At 41.0% G+C, this 19,499-nt stretch overlaps 1 protein-coding gene across 4 annotated transcripts in view; it reads left to right on the forward strand.

Moving 5' to 3' along the window:
• The first annotated feature begins 878 nt into the window (after positions 1-878).
• Positions 879-19,499, forward strand: part of LOC5573724 (G1/S-specific cyclin-D2) — a 180,101-nt gene continuing 161,480 nt past the window's right edge. Inside the window, exons 1-2 of one of the 4 annotated variants that reach the window (XM_021839238.1) lie at positions 879-1,052; positions 1,862-2,434. In XM_021839238.1, the coding sequence (XP_021694930.1) occupies positions 2,165-2,434 (270 nt within the window). In that variant the 5' untranslated portion in view covers positions 879-1,052; positions 1,862-2,164. Of the gene's footprint in view, positions 1,053-1,085; positions 2,435-19,499 lie in introns of those variants that run through there. The other 3 variants (XM_021839239.1, XM_021839240.1, XM_021839237.1) reach the window with 3 other exon arrangements.

Here is a 19,499-nt window from a genome sequence, read left to right on the forward strand (position 1 = left end):
TCGAATCGCACCAACGAACGACTCGATTATCATCGTGCACTGACTGCTCGGGCACGAATGAAGGCGAGCATTCCCAAACCGAACCGATATCGGGGCCTACTCGGATGTTTCACTCCGCCCGAATCGCACGCGAATTCCGTCCGCCAGTATGCGGGTGTTGCGAGTTTTGAGCAACAAGTCAAGTCAAGCAATGCAGTAGCACGCTGAAATCGATTCACGCGCTTCGCATGAGTGAGAATGTGAGATCAGTCGAAGCAAAACAATCTGTAAGAACATATTATTACCAGCATAATTAATTGCTAAGGTTAGCTTTAACTTTGTATCATGATGTGTGACATGGATTTGGTGTAATCGTGGTGGATGCATCACATCAGAAAATCACATGAAACCTCCTTAGCGTGCTCTCCATGCACCTTCCAGCACAGTCTCACCGCAGTGAGACTGCTCGAAAACCTCTTCCATTCACAAAAAAGCAACAGTCTACTGGGTTGCGCTGCGCAACCCACGACGACGACGACCGTTGAGTGGAAAACGTCGCGTCGCGGTTGTTTGAATCAACGCCTGCTAAGTGGGAGAGTCTCTCGCCAAACCGGCAAAGAAAAATGTAAACAAGAAGTACGGAATCCGCAAAAACATCTGTTTTGCTAGGTGGTGTGAGTGAGATGGCGGTCGCTTATCGCTTTCGTTGACCCACGACACGAATGCCGGCTGGGAGAGTGGTGTTTTGTCTCGTGAGTGGCTGATGTTGCGTGGATCTTTTCGGTCTATGAGCTGCTTCTTCTGCATGATCCTTTCCGATTATGGATGCGGGTGTGATTGTGAGGCGGCGAGGTGCGGTGCTCACCAAAATTTTCGGCAGCCGATTGACTGAAGTGGCTTAACTTTGCGCAGCAGTAGCGAGGAGTACTCTGAGCGGAGAGGTGTTTCGCCAACATTGCTTGTGACATTCGACGATCGGTGCGTTGTGTTGATAGCTTCGAGTCTGGAACGTGACTACCGCTGAACACGCTGCTGGTTGTCTGTTCGCTGCGCGAAATTCTTGTTCTCTTCTGGTGAGTGTCCTTGTTCTCGACATTGTTTTGGAGGAAATTGCATTCGCTCAACTCGCTCACTCACTCTGAATCGAAGCAAGCCGGTTTGCCATACGCGAAGGGTCTTCAAGGGGGGCCTCCAGGCAGAATTTGAACTTGTGCAAAAACCCAAAGCCTGCTCAGGTTAGGTCTCTCGTTGTTCGCGAGTGGCCCGGGTTCTCATGCGGCGGTATTTCTTCGTTTCGGGAGGTTCGTTTTCGTCCGGGACGGTGTGTGTAGAGTGTGAGTTGTTGAGCGTTTGTTTCAAGATTTTGGGACATTGGAGGAAAACGAAAACCCTTGCCTTGGGTCGTCGTCGTCGTTGAGTCGAAGTTTTGTAGCCTTGCGCGTATGCTGGTCGATCAGATCTTGCGCATTTTCGCATCAGACTTCTCACGCTGCGGACGTGTGTGGTGTGGAACCGGTGTGTAGTAGTAGAAAGAGAGTCGTCCCCCCATACAAAAAAAAATCGGTCTGTGCATTCGAAGATTGCCGAATCTTCGTGCGTGCGTGCGAATTACACTCCTCTGCGGGAAGTTGCTTCGGGAGTGCGTTGATGAGCGATAAGAACTACTACCAGGGGATCAGAGATAAACAATAGAACTCAGTAGGCTGGGATTGCTGTTCGGGGTGATTTTTGAGTGATTTGCTTGCAAGGCCTACTATTCGGGATTGATCAGCTGGACGTGTTTGAGACACTGGGGCCTGCTGAGTGGTGAAGACCCGTTATGTACAACGGTATTTTATTGGCACTATTGTGATTGGGTTCGCCTTATTGTTTTGTCCGACAGCGCGGTAGTGTATTGTGAAGCTGGGAAGAACCGTTAGGTGATCTTTGAACCGTAGTGAGATTTCAAGGACTGTCGAAGAAGCATTCGGAAGAAGAACAGTGTGTCGAGCGAACAATCCGCCGAAGAAAGATCATCGGGAAGAGCACATGTGAAGCGGAGAAGTGAAAAAGGACGTGAAGATTCGATCATATCAAGAAGTTCAGAAAAGGTAGTGATTTCAAAAAGTGAATTCGATTTCGGTTGCTTTGATTGAACGGATCCGGTTTCCTCGGTTGTCTCGGTGTCTCGGCTGCGAGAGAAACAATGGACCTGCTCTGTACGGAAAGCATAAATAGTGTAACCGAAGCAGGCGGCGATCAACTCAGCAGCAGCAACTCCGCGACACAGCAGACACCGATGGAAGTTCGCCTCAACACGGCGGTGAAGGATCCCACGTTTCTCGACGATCGTTGCTTGGAAAATCTACTGAAATCCGAGGAACGCCATGCTCGACAGCACAGCAACTACTTTGCCACCGTGCAGAAGGACATCACTCCGGACATGCGCCGGGTGGTCGCAGAATGGATAATCGATGTAAGTACCCCCTCAATCCACCCTTTAATCTCCCATTCGTCGAGCCTTTTAAATCGTTGCGTCACAGTAGGCGACAGCGACCGAAATACCCACTGTCATTCGAATTAGAAGAAGACGTGTCGCTGCGAACGTTATTTTCGCGAATTTCGCCTACTATGTAAACCAAACCAAACGAGTATATAACTCGGTCGCAGTCGCAGCCTACTTGGGTTGGTCTGGTTTCATTATACTTTTTTTGTTCGGAGATTGGGTTGCTACGATTAGAAACTTTTTAGCACCTTGCATGGAAAATTCCTGGTCAGCGACAGCTATCTTGGGCTTGCCGCAGAGATACGCTCACTCGTATGTTTCCTTATCAACCGAAAAAAAAGTCAGTCGCCTGCAATTGAGTAGCTCTTTAAATTCCTCCTCGAGACGAAACGACCGAAAACCCGAAAAATCAAATTCGATTCACCATTTTGTCGAGTTTTGATCCGGAAAGGATTGCGAAGATTCTGGTACTTAGCTTCGAGCGAACCAAAAACGAAACACGGATAGGGGAGAAGATGAAGAATCGTGATTCGACTGCTCGACTACGAGTGAAGAAGATTGCGAATTCTTGCTCGGGACGAATCGACCAGCAGCGACCACCTTTCAAGTCAAGAATCGGTCCGAGAATCACACAGAGGGATGAAAATGATGATGATGTTGTTCGGCACTCGGGATTGTTCTGCTCCCCTCTTTCGGACGATCCGTCCGAGCTTTTCGTTTCTCGTGGAGGGGAGGTTTTTCTCTCGAAACAGGGCAAACAAAATGGCGGTCCGGTATTGGGATTGGAGGGTGGTTATTGATTGGATTTTTATTTCAATATGGTCGGCGAAGGGGTGCCGAAGTAGGCGTTGAGTTCGGAAACGATTTCCGAGGGATGGGGATTTGAAAGATTGTGCGATTTCTAAGCGTCCAGATCTAGTAGGCCACTTGTTGCGGACTGAGTCGGATGCTTTTGTTTGAGGTGGTTTTTACACTGAATCAAAAGTTGATGCTCAATTTACTCATTCGATACACAAGATGAATCAACTTTTGAAAAGAATTTTATGTTCAAACAATCAATTGTATAATTATGCATGGGATAATCTGTTATTCGGAGTATAATTCCTCAACAAATTTAGTTTTTCGAGAGCACTCACTGCTTACGCAGAATGTGTGAAATTCCTTGAGTTCGATGTTCAGTCCACTTATCTTTTGAATATTAATGTTATGAAAAATTGTCGCCATTACAAAAAAACAAGCAACTGCGATTGTATATAATATTTCTGGTTTTATTAAGGTTTAGAAATGGTTTTAAAACCAATTTCCTGGTTAATGAAAACCGTCATAAAACCAAAACTGACATTCGTTAGGGTTTCCTCATAGAAATTCGACACTCGATAAGATTTATGTTTCGAAATCCAACAAGCATGTTTTTATTTCAACACTTCTTAGAAATCCGCCAAAACTTCCAATTGGATAGGAAAACCTTTTGGAATCTGGATTGAATTGTTCTATCTGTTTTTCAGGATCCAGATGGAATTGATTTCTGAAATCGGACAGAATTGTCTTATATAATATTCCCTGTAAGTATCTTTTAACAAAATCGGTCACGATTGCCTACTAAAGTTTGATACGAATGTCTTGCAAAATCGTCTGTTTTCCGAAATAAAGCACGGTTGTCTTATAAAATCTGACAGGAATAAGTTCCAAAACGTGCCTGAATTGTCTTCCAAAAGCTAACAGAACTTTCAAGAGCCAAGCAATTTGTCTCTCGAAATCTGATAGAACGTGATTCTTCTTGAATTGATCTAACCGAACTATCCCAAGGAACAATCATCTCAAACTTCAGAGAGAAGAAGCTTTGCAAGATGGGTTTTACAAACTTCTGAAAAGAAGCATTGCAAAATTCTGAGACGAAACTTTCAAAGCTTCTGAGATAAGATGTTTCCTAAAATTCCCACTAATCCTATATTTTCGCAAGAAAAAAAAGCATTCCTCGTTCCTTGAAAAAGATGCTTTGCAATCATTTCCGAGAAAAGCTTTTCAAGTTTCAAGATCGCGTTGATAGGCTTTGAGGATACGTTTTGCAAGCTTCTAAGAACGAGCTTCGATACTGTTATTCGGACAAGGTTGAAAATATTCAGGTTTCAAAGCTTCGGGGAGAGGCTTTCTATCTTTCTTATATAAGCTTAATACTCTTCTTCTGATAACATTTTCAAGCTTCAAAGGGAAGAATTGATCAACTTCTGAGGAGAACCTTTCTAAGCCTTTAAGAACATGCTTTCCAAGTTTTTTGAGGAGAGGCTTTCCAAGATTTTAAAGAGAAGATTTCAAGAACAAGTTTTCTAAGTTTCTGTGAAGAAGCTTTCTGAACGGAGCTTTGTTAGCTTGTAAAGTAATGTTTCTCAAGTTTTCCGGAGGCCTAGTTTCAAAATTTATTGTAGATGACATTTTCAAGCTTTACGGAAAAAATGCTTTCTAAGATTCCCAGGATTCCAATTGGAAAATAATTCAATTTTTCTTGGGAAAGTAGCTTTCACAACTTCACAGAAAAAAAAGCTATGCAACCATCTGAGAATAACTTTTTGAAACATACCGGAAGAAGCTTCCCATAGGAGGAGCTTTCCAAGTTTCAACTTTCTGAGGAGAATCGTTGTAAGATTCTTAGGATATATTTTGCATGTTTCCAAATAGAAGATTTTGCGGAATTCCCTTTGTTATTGCAATATAGTTTTGATTTAGAATAACTGAATCTTTTTTCTTTCAACATTCGACAGAATTCCCCTTTTCCAAACTTCCGAGGTATCTCAAATATTTCAAGTTTCGAGTAGAAGCTACTTCTTGAGCATTCCGGAACAGTTAAGAAAGCATAGAGGTGACTGACAAGGTTTTTCTTCTGGCATCCTATAGAACTTGCCTGTCAGCATTAAAAAAACATCCAGTTTCAAAGCTTGGGTTAAGAGCCTTTCTATGTTTCTGATACGAAGCTTTATTGACTTTTTTCGATAACCTTTTCAAGAGACTTTCCAAGAGAATGAAGCTTTCCAGCTTTTGAGAACAAGTTTTCCAAGTTTCTGTGAAGAAGCTTTCCATACATCCGAAGGGAGCTTTGTAGGCTTGTAAAGGAATGTTTCTCATGTTTTTCGGAGCCCAAACTTGAAATTTTCTCGGAGAAGAAATTTTCAAGCTTTTCGCAGGAGAAGCTGATCCAGCTTTACGGAAGAGATACTTCCTAAGATTCCCATGGGAATTTATGGGATTTACATGGGAAAATAATTCAAATTTTCTCGGGAAAGAAGCTTTTCAAACTTCCCAGAGAAGAAGCTTTGCAAGCTTTTAAGAATAACTTTTATAAACATCCCGGAAGAGAAGTTTTCCATGCTTCCCGTAGGACTAGCTTTCCAATATTGAAATTTCCAGGCAGAAGCGTTGCATGGTTCTCGACCGGTGGGATTCGAACCCACGACCCTCAGCTTGGTCTTGCTGGCGCGTTTACCGCTATGGCTATCCAAACTTCTGAGAAGTTTTCTGAGTTTTAGAATTTTTCCTAGTTTTTGAGGAGGAGCTTTCCGAGCTTATAAGGAGAAGCTTCTCAAGCTTATATGGAGAAGCTTCCCAAGCTTCAATGGAGAAGCTATCCAATCTTCTGAGGATAAGCTTTTTAAGCATCGGAGTTTTTGAGAAGTAGCTTTCCGAGCTTCTGAAGTGAAGCTTTCCAAGCTTCTGAGGAGAAGTTTTCCGAGTTTTTGAGAAGAAGCTTCCCGAACTTATGAGGAGAAACTTCTCAAGCTTCTAAGGAGAAACTATTTAAGCTTCCGATGATAAGCTTTTCAAGTTTCTGAGGAAAAGCTTATGATGTTTCTGAAGAGAAGCTTTCCGAGCTTCTGAGGAAAATTTTCCCAAGCTTCTAAGGAGAAGCAATTCAAGCTTCCGAAGCTTCTTTCAAGTTCCTGAGCCTCTGAGGAGAAGCTTTTCAAGCTTCTGAGGACAAGCTTTTGAGGAGAAGCTTTCAAGCTTCTGAGGAGAAGCTTTCAAGTCTTCTGAGGAGATGCTTTTAAAGCTTCTGAGGAGAAGCATCTAAAGCTTCTGAGTAGAACCTTTTCAAGCTGCTGAGAAGAAGCTTTCCAACTTCGGAGGAGAAGTTTTCCGAGATTTTGAGGAGAAGCTTTCCGAGCCTCCGAGAGAAGCTTTCCAAGCTTCTAAGGAGAAGCTTTCCAAGCATCCGAGGAGAAGCTCTTCAAGTTTCTGAAGACAAACCTCCCAAGCCTCTGAGAAGAATCTTTCCAAGCCTCTGTTCAGAAGTTTTCCAAGCTTCTGAGAAGAAGTTTTTCAAGCATTTGAAGGGACTGAAGGAGTGTCCTGAGCAGATGCTACCCAACATTCCCAGAAATCCTATTTTGACCACAGGAAAAGAAATCAAAGCTTCTTGGGAAGCATCACGTTAAAGAAGCTGTCCTTGATTTCCAAAGCGAAAGCTTTCCAAGTTTCATGATTCTGATGAGAAGCGTTGCAAGGTTCTGTGAATAAGTTTTGCAAGCTTCTTAGTACAAACTTTGATAGAAATTCCCTTCCTTAACCCGACAAGATTCCCCTTTTAGATTGCTTCTGAATTGTTCTTTCGATATTCCAAGTTCCTCGAAGAAGTTTTCCGAACATTCCGTAAAGGGATGCTTCTTACAATGTTTCCAACGTCCATAAGAGCCCTATTATGTGTAGCTTTGTTTTGGTTATCAAACAATTCTGGTCTCAATTTTTCGCCCGTTTTGTGTAGTATTCGAGCCAAAGTGACATCATCGTCGGTTCTGAAAATTACTTTTATCAAAAACGATTTGAATTTATAAATACTGTTCGAATGTCTAGAGAAGGTTTTGTATAACAGTTATGTGTTATTTTAATGCTTCAGCCATCAATGGAAACACGTCAATTTCGTGTAGAACAGAGCACACTGTAAGAGAACGTTCTAGGTTCAGCTATCGTATAATATTCAGTTTTGCATAAAATGATGCAAGCTCCCTGTTCTTCCCGCTTCATCGTCGCCATCTAACCTTGAAATTAATTAAAGTTTCAATAGCGTGTTTTTGAGCGAAGATTTTTGTTCAGAATCTGAAAGTTGCAGCAAATGCAGAATGTATTGTCGTCCTGAATCTGGGAGGATATTCGCTTGGATTCTGTGATATAATATTCATCTGAACGCCGACAACTTTTCCGTCTGAAATCCTAAATTTGTTCCAAGAATCCAAGCTTAGTACTGAGTCTCGTCAGAAATAATATAACAATTCCGATCTAGGAACCTGTAAAATTGTGGACCGACAACTTCATTACGAAAAAAGATACAAGAAACAAGGAAGCTTACTGTCAGTAGCTTGGAAGCTTCTTCAGGGTGTCTACTACCTGGCAAAACCTGGAAAACCTGGAATTCTCAGGGAATTTTATTCAACCTGGAAAAACATGGAATTCTCAGGAAATTTTGGCTACACTCAGGGAAATTATTTTGAAACAGTAATGGATGGTAGAATATGTGGATTTGGGACAAAAAATCTCCTTAACCATAAATTTTGTCGGCTGCGCCGCTATCAGAACGCTAGTTGACATGTTCAGTCCCTTTAACGATTTTTAATTAATCAGTATAAAACATATTTAGACAAGGATTCAGAACTTAAGGTTGCCAAATTGGTAAAGGCAATTACAGTTCCAGTTGGGTGTCGTTCATGAACTGAAAACTTAATAAATTGAAAATACAGAATTGTTTTTTCGCCTATTTTACAAAATAAATAAACACCTGGAGCAAAATTTTAGAGGCTCCAGAGAAACCTACAAAGCCTATTAAGCGACTATTCCACAAGTTCTTCATGATATTTTTCTCAGATCTTAAGATTGCTTCAGGATTTCTAGTAATTTCTCCAGGGATTTCTTTTTGAAAACTTTCATAATTTTCTCCAGGGATGCTACCTGCGATTTTTCAATGGATGCTTAGAGGAATTTCTTCAGGATTTGGTCCAAAAATCTTAGAGCGCCCCAACGCTTCCACAAAAGTTAATTCGTTTCGACATTATTCGATGATGTCTATTATTAACTAGGATTCCCCAATAAGTTCTTCCAGAAGTTTCTCTTGGTATGTCTCCAGCATATCATCAAAATATTGTTGCTGCGGTTCAAACATTTCTTTGATATTTTTTCTGTAAAATTTCTCAATCTCCATAGATTTTTGAAAACTTTATTCAAAGTACAGGTATTTGGTCCAAATACTTCAATTATTTTCTTCAAAACGTCTTGTAGAACATTATTTGGAGATAATATTTGTTTATATTTTAGGAAGTACTTCATCAAACGTTAAGGAGGTCTTTCAGAGATCCTCGAAGTAATTCAAGGAAGTCGTACTAAGAACTCACACAAAATTACTACATCATTTTCTTTCGAAATTCAACTCAGATTTTTTATTTTTATTTTTTCCAAAACAATCTAAAAATTTTGCTTGAATTTTGGATAAATGACTAGAAAATATATAAAGATTTCAATGACAATTCTTCAAAAAGATAAATGGAGGAATTACTGTTTGAGGTTTTCAAGATACTCTAAACAGAAATGCTGAAGGAAGTCCTTAGAAAAATTCCAGATTAAATTAATAAAGGTAATAAAGTATTTTTTGAAGAATTATTTAGAAAGTTCATGAAAAATTTCAAAACAAACTCCTGAAGAGATCTGCGGAGTAACACGTGAAATAAATCTATAGTAAATCAAGCTGTTATACTTGTAATGTTATGAAAAATTCCAAAAAGAGCCTTAGAATTATACATAGAAAAATGTCTGTTCAACGTAACAATAAAACTCTCATCTCGTGCTTCCTGTTAGGAATCTCTTGTTATTCATAATATATGTATGGTCTCGTTTAGTAATCCTTTATAAGAGAGATTCGCGGAAGCTGACATTTCAAAGTCAGCAAAGTGACATTTCAAAGTGTGAGCCAATCGAGCAGCGACAGCTGTCAAAGTGTGAGCCAAACGAATGCGTTATGTTTGTTTTGAACTTTTCTTGAGGAGTAATGTAATTCACTTGAAATTATTTCGGTAAAAGTAATTTTGCATGAAGCAAAAAAATGAAATATTTTTCTTTTTAAATTTTTGTCAATGCGATTTTTAGTTGTTGGTTTTTTCGGCTGTTTATTAGTTTGGATATGTAGCTCAAAGATGTATAACAAAACAAAATACACTTTTTAGCAATGAGGAAGTCATGTCCGTTTTACAATATTATTCTCGACGCCGAGCAAAATCAGCACTGCTGGTCTGTTGCCAAATCATTCCATTTTACTTCCGCTTATCTCTCTATAAAGGATCACTAGTCTCGTTTTTTTTTTATCTAGAAGTGTTTAAAGTAATTATTTCTAATACGATCATACTTCCATAATATTGTGGGTACGTCAATGAAGTCCATACACCCGAATCCCATTTTAAGAGAAAGGATATGAGAAAGGCCCTTTCAGATCATCGGATAAACATTCTTGATAAACGTGGTAAACAACAAAAATCACCAAAGTTTTTATTTTTTTTTTTCAGATAAATTTATTTTTGAAGATACCTTTCATTTGGAAAATAAAGTTTTTATTCATCTTAACTTAACTATTCGTATGTTTTGCGGAATTTCTTTAACCTAGAATTATTTTTTAAAACCTGGAAAACTCAGGGAATTTCATTTCTGTTAATGAGTAGACACCCTGTTCTTGTCAGACTCTTGGAAGCCTCTCGTTAGAAGCTTGGAAGCACTTCGTCAGTTTGAAAGCTCCTCGTCAGAAACTGGGAAGCTTGTCTTTCAGAAGCTTGGAAGCTTCTCGTCAGAAGTTTGAAAGTTTTAGTCCGAAGAAGCTTGGAAGCTTCTCTTTCAGAAGCTTGGAAGCTTCTTTTTCAGAAGCTTGGAAGCTTCTCTTTCAGGACCTTGGAAGCTTCTCTTTTAGGACTTTGGAAGCTTCTGTTTCAGAAGGTTGGTAGCTTCTCTTTCAGAAGTTTAGAAGCTTCTTTTTAAGAAGCTTGGGAGCTTCTCTTTCAGAAGCTCGGAAGCTTCTCTTTCAGAAGCTCGGAAGCTTCTCTTTCAGAAGCTTGGAAGCTTCTCCTCAGAAGCTTGGAGCTTATCCTCAGAATATTTGATGGTTCTCCTCAGAAGTTCAGAAGCTTCTCCTTAGAATCTTGGAAGCTTCTTCTCAGAAGCTTGGAAGCTTCTCTTTCAGAAGCTCGGAAGCTTCTCTTTCAGAAGCTTGGAATCTCCCCTTTCAGAAACTTGGAAGCTTCTCTTTCAGAAGCTTGGAAGCTTCTCTTTCAGAAGCTTGGAAGCTTCTCTTTCAGGACATTGGAAGCTTCTGTTTCAAAAGGTTGGTAGCTTCTCTTTCAGAAGCTTAGAAGCTTCTTTTTAAGAAGCTTGGGAGCTTCTCTTTCAGAAGCTCGGAAGCTTCTCTTTCAGAAGCTTGGAAGCTTCTCCTCAGAAGCTTGGAGCTTATCCTCAGAAAATTTGATGGTTCTCCTCAGAAGTTCAAAAGCTTCTCCTTAGAATCTTGGAAGCTTCTTCTCAGAAGCTTGGAAGCTTCTCTTTCAGAAGCTCGGAAGCTTCTCTTTCAGAAGCTTGGAATCTCCACTCTCAGAAACTTGGAAGCTTCTCTTTCAGAAGCTTGGAAGCTTCTTTTTCAGAAGCTTGGAAGCTTCTCTTTCAGGACTTTGGAAGCTTCTGTTTCAGAAGGTTGGTAGCTTCTCTTTCAGAAGCTTAGAAGCTTCTTTTTAAGAAGCTTGGGAGCTTCTCTTTCAGAAGCTCGGAAGCTTCTCTTTCAGAAGCTTGGAAGCTTCTCCTCAGAAGCTTGGAGCTTATCCTCAGAATATTTGATGGTTTTCCTCAGAAGTTCAGAAGCTTCTCCTTAGAATCTTGGAAGCTTCTTCTCAGAAGCTTGGAAGCTTCTCTTTCAGAAGCTCGGAAGCTTCTCTTTCAGAAGCTTGGAATCTCCACTTTCAGAAACTTGGAAGCTTCTCTTTCAGAAGCTTGGAAGCTTCTCTTTCAGAAGCTTGGAAGCTTCTTTTTCAGAAGCTTGGAAGCTTCTCTTTCAGGACTTTGGAAGCTTCTGTTTCAGAAGGTTGGTAGCTTCTCTTTCAGAAGCTTAGAAGCTTCTTTTTAAGAAGCTTGGGAGCTTCTCTTTCAGAAGCTCGGAAGCTTCTCTTTCAGAAGCTTGGAAGCTTCTCCTCAGAAGCTTGAAGCTTATCCTCAGAATATTTGATGGTTCTCCTCAGAAGTTCAGAAGCTTCTCCTTAGAATCTTGGAAGCTTCTTCTCAGAAGCTTGGAAGCTTCTTCTCAGAAGCTTGGAAGCTTCTCTGTCAGAAGCTTGGAAGCTTCTTTTACAGTAGCTTGGAATCTTCTATTTCAAAAGCTTGGAAGCTTTTCCTCAGAAGCTTGGAAGCTTCTCCTCAGATACTCAGAAGCTTCTCCTCAGAATCTTGAAAGCTTCTTCTGAGAAGCTCAGAAGCTTGGAAGCTCCCCTTTCAGAAATTTGGAAGCTTTTCCTCAAAAGCTTGGTAGTTTCTCCTCAGAAGCTTGAAACTCCTTATTAGCTTGGAATCTGCTCCTCAGAAGCTTGGAAGCTTCTCATCAGATGCTTAAAAGCTTCTCGTCAGAAGCTTAGAAGCTTCTCTTTCAGAGGCTTGTAAGCTTCTCCTTAGAAGCTTGGAAGCTTCTTTTTAGAAGCTTGCAAGTTTCTCCTCAGAATCTTGGAAGCTTCTCCTCAGAATCTTGGAAGCCTTTGCTCAGAAGATTGGAAGCTTCTCTTACAGAAGCTTGGAAGCTTCTCAGAAGCATGTAAGCTTCTCGTCTGAAGCTTATTAGCTTCTTATCCAAATTCCATATGAAAACAATTCCTTCATGGTTGGCAGCGTAAGTGAGAAGAGACATTAAACGTCAAATTGCCTTATTTTATAGCACAACTTTGACCAAAATCCATTTTCTTCATCGCCCACTATCCACATCGCAACGTTTAGCCGATCGGAAGCCACTGCTCCGTGTGACACTCGGCCGTGATTTATGAGCAACAATCGCATGGTGGTGGCCGGTGCAAGATTACCATTGCACTCTCTCTTTTTCTCTATATCCCTCTCTTTTACACAAACGACAATTCTTTCGCTCTTCATCATCATCGTCGTCGTCGTCGTTGTTGGTTATTAAAATTGTCTGTTTTCGCAACCACTGACTGTCTTGTCTCGGTTATTTTCTTGTATTCATTTCGCTTTTATTCAGCAAATATTCCATCCATCTCTGATGTGATTCTGGAAGTAAGGTGGGCGTGAAAGAGAGGGAGAGGTGTTCTTAAACTTATTCGACGACATCGTCGGAGGCGAATCGTGGGAAGATATTTAGGAGCTGCGATGTCATTTTACCATGCGCTCTTGTGCGTTTGAAATGCGCGATTCATTTGCGAGAAAATTAGGAGAAAAGTAACGTAGTGGCGGCAGGAGAATGATGGATTTTTCCGACCGAATAAATCAAAAGTCGATCAAAAAGAGGAATTCGGATCGATCGGCTAAAGCAGGTTCATTAATCACAACACAGCAACCCGGTCGATCAGCAGGTATCATCACATCATCAAATCAAGTAGGCCATGAGAAGACTGACGTCGTTGTCTAGGCAACCAACGGACGAAAGACGAACGGCCGCACAATTCCTGGAAGGCAGATCGAAAGGTTAACGAAACGGCGCATACTGAAGTTCTATTTGATCGTCAGAAATTGGCATCACAGGGAAGCCGCAAAAGCGTGGAAAACCGATTTCAACATGGTGGCGTCCCGTGAGGTTCAAAAAATTGAAATGCTGTCAGTTGCGCTCATGTGGAGATCAAAGACGAAATAAACACATAGTAGTCGGGCTCAGAATGAGTACCACTTCTAGTACTTCATTCGGTCCCTTGGTACTACAAAAGGTACCCAAGTTTGACAGATTGCAGCAGACTTTTAACAGCATAGGCCTTTTCACAAGATGTTTCAAATCAGCTGATTCGGAAGCTGTTTGACAGTTCTTTTTCGGAAATGACAGGCCCGTGTATGCACCGCTCTTCCGCAGATGTAAACAAATGCATACACGGAGCTGTCACATGGAAAGACCTATTCTAGATTTTGCTTGTGTTCGAACAAACTGTTATACTGATACACTGTAAGAAAAATGCCCTCAGATTCCGCACGAAAAGGCTGCGGTAAATTTCAAACGCGATTCTAATCGTCCAACCGCGATCCCAGACGCATCGATCAGTTCCAGCGGGGCCTACTACTGCACAAAACCAAATGCAATCCGTGCGCGGTTTACCGAGCGTCACGTCCTGGCCATCACCCAAGGAGCCGCCTAATGGTAATGGTTATGACGTCTACACGATAATTTCCAAGCCGATTAGCGATTGCTGGCCACACCGGGCCGTTAGTTTCCATTCATCAACTCGCGTGAGGACTTCGCCGCCGTCTTAATCCGCCAGAGAGCGCACTTGACCGCGTCCGCGCGTCGCATCGGTGGAAAAAAGGCAGAAAATTGAAAAGTCAAAGGGGAAGGAACTAAACGGCGTGAAATATAAATTACTACCAGGTACAATACAGGTGCTGCTGGTGTAGACGATCATCGGTCCGATCGGGTTCCAGAGTCCCATGCGTGGAGGCGCGGAAACAAATTTTCCGCTAATTGAAAAACATTGTCGGAAGCGACACGGGTCAGTGATCGTCGCGCCGCTTCGCGATTAGTATTTCAACGGCTTAGGCCAGCCGTACACGGAGACGGAATTCAACTCAATTTTGGGTTGTTTCAACGCAATTCCGTAGTTGAGCCCAATAACTCAATTTTGGCTAAATTTCCAAGGTCCCCACTAGGTAGTTTGGCTTTAATTCCATTAGAAAAATATACTCAATTTTGGGTTGATTTAACGCAAAATTGAGTTCTTTCGACCCAAACATAAGAAAAGTTGCATTTACCCAAATTTGGCTTATTGGGCCAAAGTACCCCCATTGGGTAGATGCAGCTCTCTCTATTTTTGACAACATTCGTGTGGGAGAAAGAGAAAACCGAGAGATTTTGGGTTGAAACTATAATGAATATACTTAATTTTGGGTAAAGTAAACTCAAAAATTAGGTAAAAATATTTCTCCGTGTAGAACAGTTGAAGGGTGACGGACGCAAGCTGTCACCTAAGGCCTAAACTGTCATCGCGCAGGGATTGCTTTGATCGATCAACCATGTCCCCGAAAACAAAATTCCCAATTCGACGAACACGTGTTTTATCGGACGGAAAACACTGAACCAAAATGCGACTACAAAAGCACCTAATTAAAGCCGCAATAAATTTGTTGTAAACGTGCGGACCAAACGCAAAAACAGGGGTTCGAGGGAGCATAAATTAATCCATCATGTGTCTTCCCTTCCTCTCTCGGACTTACGTCCGACGGAAAATGACCGATTGCGTGCGAGTGTTTACTTCGGGAGGCGCTTACTCGTGCTCACCCGATCCCCCTTTGCCCTCCTTGAGGGTCCAATTAAATCGACCCGGTCATAATAAACCGTTCCGAACCCGGAGTAATTATCAGGTGTTTATCATGCGCATTTGCCATTTGGGGTCTTCATTCTTATTAGTTTTGCAAACGTTCGTATTCCGCAACTTCTTGATTAATCCCGCCGGGGGAAAACGATCGATTTAAGTAGGCTTCTCCGGTTACATGTTATTATCAATAAAGGTAAGTGGTTTATGGTGTAATAATTTACCCGAAACCCAACCTCACAGTAGTAGGCGCAGCAGTGCCTACTGTGGTTGGTCGGTGGCCGTGGACGACTAGGCAAATGAGTTGCGTGTTGACGCTCTAGGGTCGTTAAATCAAAAACCCGATCACCGGTGATTTATGGCTCGTAGCAAAAAATCATTAAACTTTCATATGTACATCGCTTTCCTGCTTCGAGTTGTGGGGCATTTTAAAATTTAAAGGACCATCGATCCGCATCGGAGAGCGAGGAGCGCAGACAGGAGATCTTCGGTACAAGGGGTTTGAAGGTTATCCCGGAGGCGCACCCGCAAACAAGCTATTAAAATTTTAATTAATTGCAAGGTCAGACGGTGACGATGGGGAACCGAGACGGGAAGCTAGCATAATTTTATGATAGGTGAAATTGAAAATCAGTCGATCGTGATATCTCAAGAATTGTTCCTACAGTGTATTCTGTATGCTATAAAATTGACGTGTTTCTACTGCTCGTACATATGTCTTTTAAAGATTACTTATAAGTGTTCTACGAAACTTTTTTTAAGGATTTTTGTTGCATCCCAGCTCATTTAACTATAATTCTTGTCAACGAAAGACGACGTTGACATTGAAACGAATCGCCAACAGTACTTTTCTTTTGAATTCCGACAGATTTCTGAATCAAGACAAAATTTTCGCTTTCGAAAACGGACAGGTTTTTTTCTCTTTCGATTTAAAAACATCTAACAGGATTTCCTTTTCGTAATCTGATAGCATTTCTTTTTTGAACTCCGTCACATTTTTTTTGGAATCTGACAGGACTTTCCCTTCCGACAGGATTTTTCCTTCACATCTTTATTAAGGCGACTTTAGTCCTGGGCTAGTTCATCTCGGGACCAACGGCTTTACTTCCCTTCTGAAGGAATTCGTCACTATAACTTTGACTTCGTAAGTGACTATCATTGGGATGAGATTCGATCCCAGTTTTCAGGCTTGAGAGTCCGAAAGGATTATTATAATTATTATTTATCTTTATTTGAGTGGCTTTTGGGCCATAGTTAGACAGTTACTCATCATTTCCTTATCAGGAAACGAAAAAAAAATGCTGTAGAAATCCGACAAGCTTTAACTTTTGGAAACCATCATAATTTTTTGGAATTTAACGTTATTTTCTCATGGAATGCTATAGGATTTCCGTTTAGGTATCCGAAAACATTTTTCTTTCTGAGTTCTACAGCATTTACGCAAAAAAATTTCTGTAGGAATTCGACAAACTTTCCTCTTCGGAATTCTACAGGATTTACTTTTTAAAATTCAATAGGACCTCTCTATTAGAATCCGACAGAAATCTTTCGGAAAAATCCTTTCCATGCTTTCAGAGAATAAGATTTCCAAGCCTCCATTGGAGAAGATTTCCAAGCATCTAAGAGGAAGCTTTCCAAGCTTATGGAAGGCTATTTTCAAGCTTCTAGAAGAAAGCTTTGTAAACTTAAAAACATACAAAAAATTACGTTCAATTCTGTTGATCTTTTCAAGCTTCTGACGTTTTTTTCAGGGTTTTTAACGAGAAATTTCCAAGCTTCTGACGAGAAAATTCCAAACTTCTGAAGAGTAGCTTTCAAGTGTCTGACGAAAAGCTTCCAAGGTTCTGACGAGATGCTTCTAAGCCTATGACGAGAAGCTCCAAGCTTCTGAGAGAAGTTTCCAAGCTTCTGAAAAAGAAGCTTTTAAGCTTCTGAAAGAGAAGTTTCCAGCTTCTGAAAGAGAAGCTTCAAAGTTTCTGAAAGATAAGCTTCAAAGCTTCTGATGAGAAGCGTCCAAGCTTCTGACGAAAAGCTTCCAAGCTTCTGACGAATAGCTTCCAAGCTTCTGGAAGAGAAGCTTTCAAGCTTCTGGAAGAGAAGCTTCCAAGCTTCTGGAAGAGAAGCTTCCAAGCTTCTGGAAGAGACGCTTCCAAGCTTCTGAGTAGAAGCCTCCAAGCTTCTGAGGAGAAGCTTCCAAACTTATGATGAAAAGTTACCTAGTTTCTGACGGGAAGCTTCAAAATTTCTCACCAGAAGCTTACAAGCTTCTGACATGAAGCTTTCAAGCATCCGACAAGAAACTTCCAAGCTTCTGACGAGAAGCTTCCTAGCTTCTGAAGAAAAGCTCCCAAGCTTTTGACGAATAGCTTCTAAGCTTCTGGAAGAGAAGCTTCCGAGCTTCTGGAAGAATAGCTTCCAAGCTTCTGGAAGAGAAGCTTCCAAGCTTCTGGAAGAGAAGCTTCCAAGCTTCTGGAAGAGAAGCTTCCAAGCTTCTGGAAGAGAAGCTTCCAAGCTTCTGGAAGAGAAGCTTCCAAGCTTCTGGAAGAGAAGCTTCCAATCTTCTGAAAGAGAAGCTTCCAAGCCTCTGAAAGAGAAACTTCCAAGCTTCTGAAAGAAGAGTTATCATGCTTCTATAAAAAAAGCTTTCAAGCTTCTATAAGAGAAGCTATCAAGCTTCTATAAGAGAAGCTATCAAGCTTCTATAAGAGAAGCTCCCAAGCTTCTATAAGAGAAGCTCCCAAGCTTCTAAACGTGAAGTTTCCAAGCTTCTGAGGAGAAGCTTCCAAGTTCTGTGGAGAAGCTTCCAAGCTTCTGACAAGAAGCTTCCAAGCTTCTGACGAATAGCTTCCAAGCTTCTGGAAGAGATGCTTTCAAGCTTCTGGAAGAAAAGCTGCCAAGCTTCTGGAAGAGAAGCTTCCAAACTTCTGGAAGAGAAGCTTCCAATCTTCTGAAAGAGAAGCTTCCTAGCTTCTGAAAGAGAAGCTTCTAAGCTTCTGAAAGAGAAACTTCCAAGCTTCAGAAATAGAAGCTTCTAAACATCTGAAAGAGAAGTTTCCAAGCTTCTAAAAGAAAAACTTTCAAGCTTTTATAAGATAAGCTTCCAAGCTTCTCAAAGAGAAGCTTCCAGGCTTCTGGTAAAGAAGGTTCCAAGCTTCTGAAGGCGATGCTTCCCAGCTTCTGAGGAGAATCTTCCAAACTTCTGAAAGGGAAGCTTCCAAGCTTCTGGAAGAAAAGATGCCAAGCTGATTGAAGAGAAGCTTCTAAGCATCTGAAAGAGAGGCTTTCAAGCTTCTAAGAAGAAGATTTCAATTTTCTGAGAAGAAGCTTCCAATCTTCTGAGAAGAAGCTTCCAAGCTTCTGAGGAGAAGCTTCCAAGCATCCGAGGAGAAGCCTCCAAGCTTCTGAGAAAAAGCTTCCGAGCTTCTAAGAAAAAGCTTCCAAGCTTCCGAGAAGAAGCTTTCAAGCTTCTGAGGAGAAGCTTTCAAGCTTCTGAGGAGAAGCTTTCAAGCTTCTGAGGAGAAGCTTCCAAGCTTCTGACGAGAAGCTTCCAAGCTTCTGACGAAAAACTCACAAGCTTCTGTCGAAAAACTTCAAAGCTTCTGGCGAATAGCTTCCAAGCTTTTAGGAGAAACTTTCAAGGTTCTTAGGAGAAGTTTCCAAGCTCCTTATGACAAGTTCCCAAGATTTTGACGAAAGCTTCAAAGATTTTGACGGGAAGCTCCCATGCATCTGATGAGCAGCGTTCAACCTTCTAACGATATGCCTTCAAGCTTCTAATATCCGTCTTTTGGAAGCTTTCGATGTCATAACATAGAAAATTTCTCTTCGGTCACACCATTGAGCCAACCTAATTTGAATGCAAAAGCTGATGCGATGTTTTGGATTCAATCCAAAGTTTATGTAAACTGACAGCATTTTGTTTTACTGAAATACCTACAATGGATTGGCGAATGTCGCGTTTTAAGTAACAATTGCCGAAAAACATCGCAAATCGAAGTATGGAATTGTTTAGCGTAAAATCAATCCTCATTACTTTGAAATATAAAATCTACTGCGTTGAAGAGTCGCAATAGGATTGATAGATGAGCAGGAATCTGTTCTATATGTTTGTCAGTGATATACACTATCATGTTGTCAATGTTGGCATCCCTGAGTGAAGAGCTGTAACTGTAACCTGTACACTAGCTGTATTCATGATAAACTCGTAGCAACATTTTCAGGATTTGTCATGGTTTCAAAACCGAGTTAAATTAAAGAAGTTGCTATGTTTAGTTAAATAATTTAGTTTGTATATAAATCTTGAAGCAATCTCAAATGGTGATGCTTCGTTTGATTCTGTGTTAAAAAGAACTAAGAATCATTAACCGATTTAGATGCGATGTTTTTCTTCGCTTACTTTGATCGTGTATCGGAAGCAATTGCGAACGAATTCTGCAATGCCTGATAGCAAATGATTTGGTTCTGTAGATCGTGTTCAATGCTAGAAGCTTAATGCGATGTTTTAGACAGTCTGATTCTGAAGAATGTCAATA

This window comes from Aedes aegypti, chromosome 1 (assembly GCF_002204515.2).
Source record: "Aedes aegypti strain LVP_AGWG chromosome 1, AaegL5.0 Primary Assembly, whole genome shotgun sequence".
In the NCBI taxonomy this organism is placed as follows: domain Eukaryota; kingdom Metazoa; phylum Arthropoda; class Insecta; order Diptera; family Culicidae; genus Aedes; species Aedes aegypti.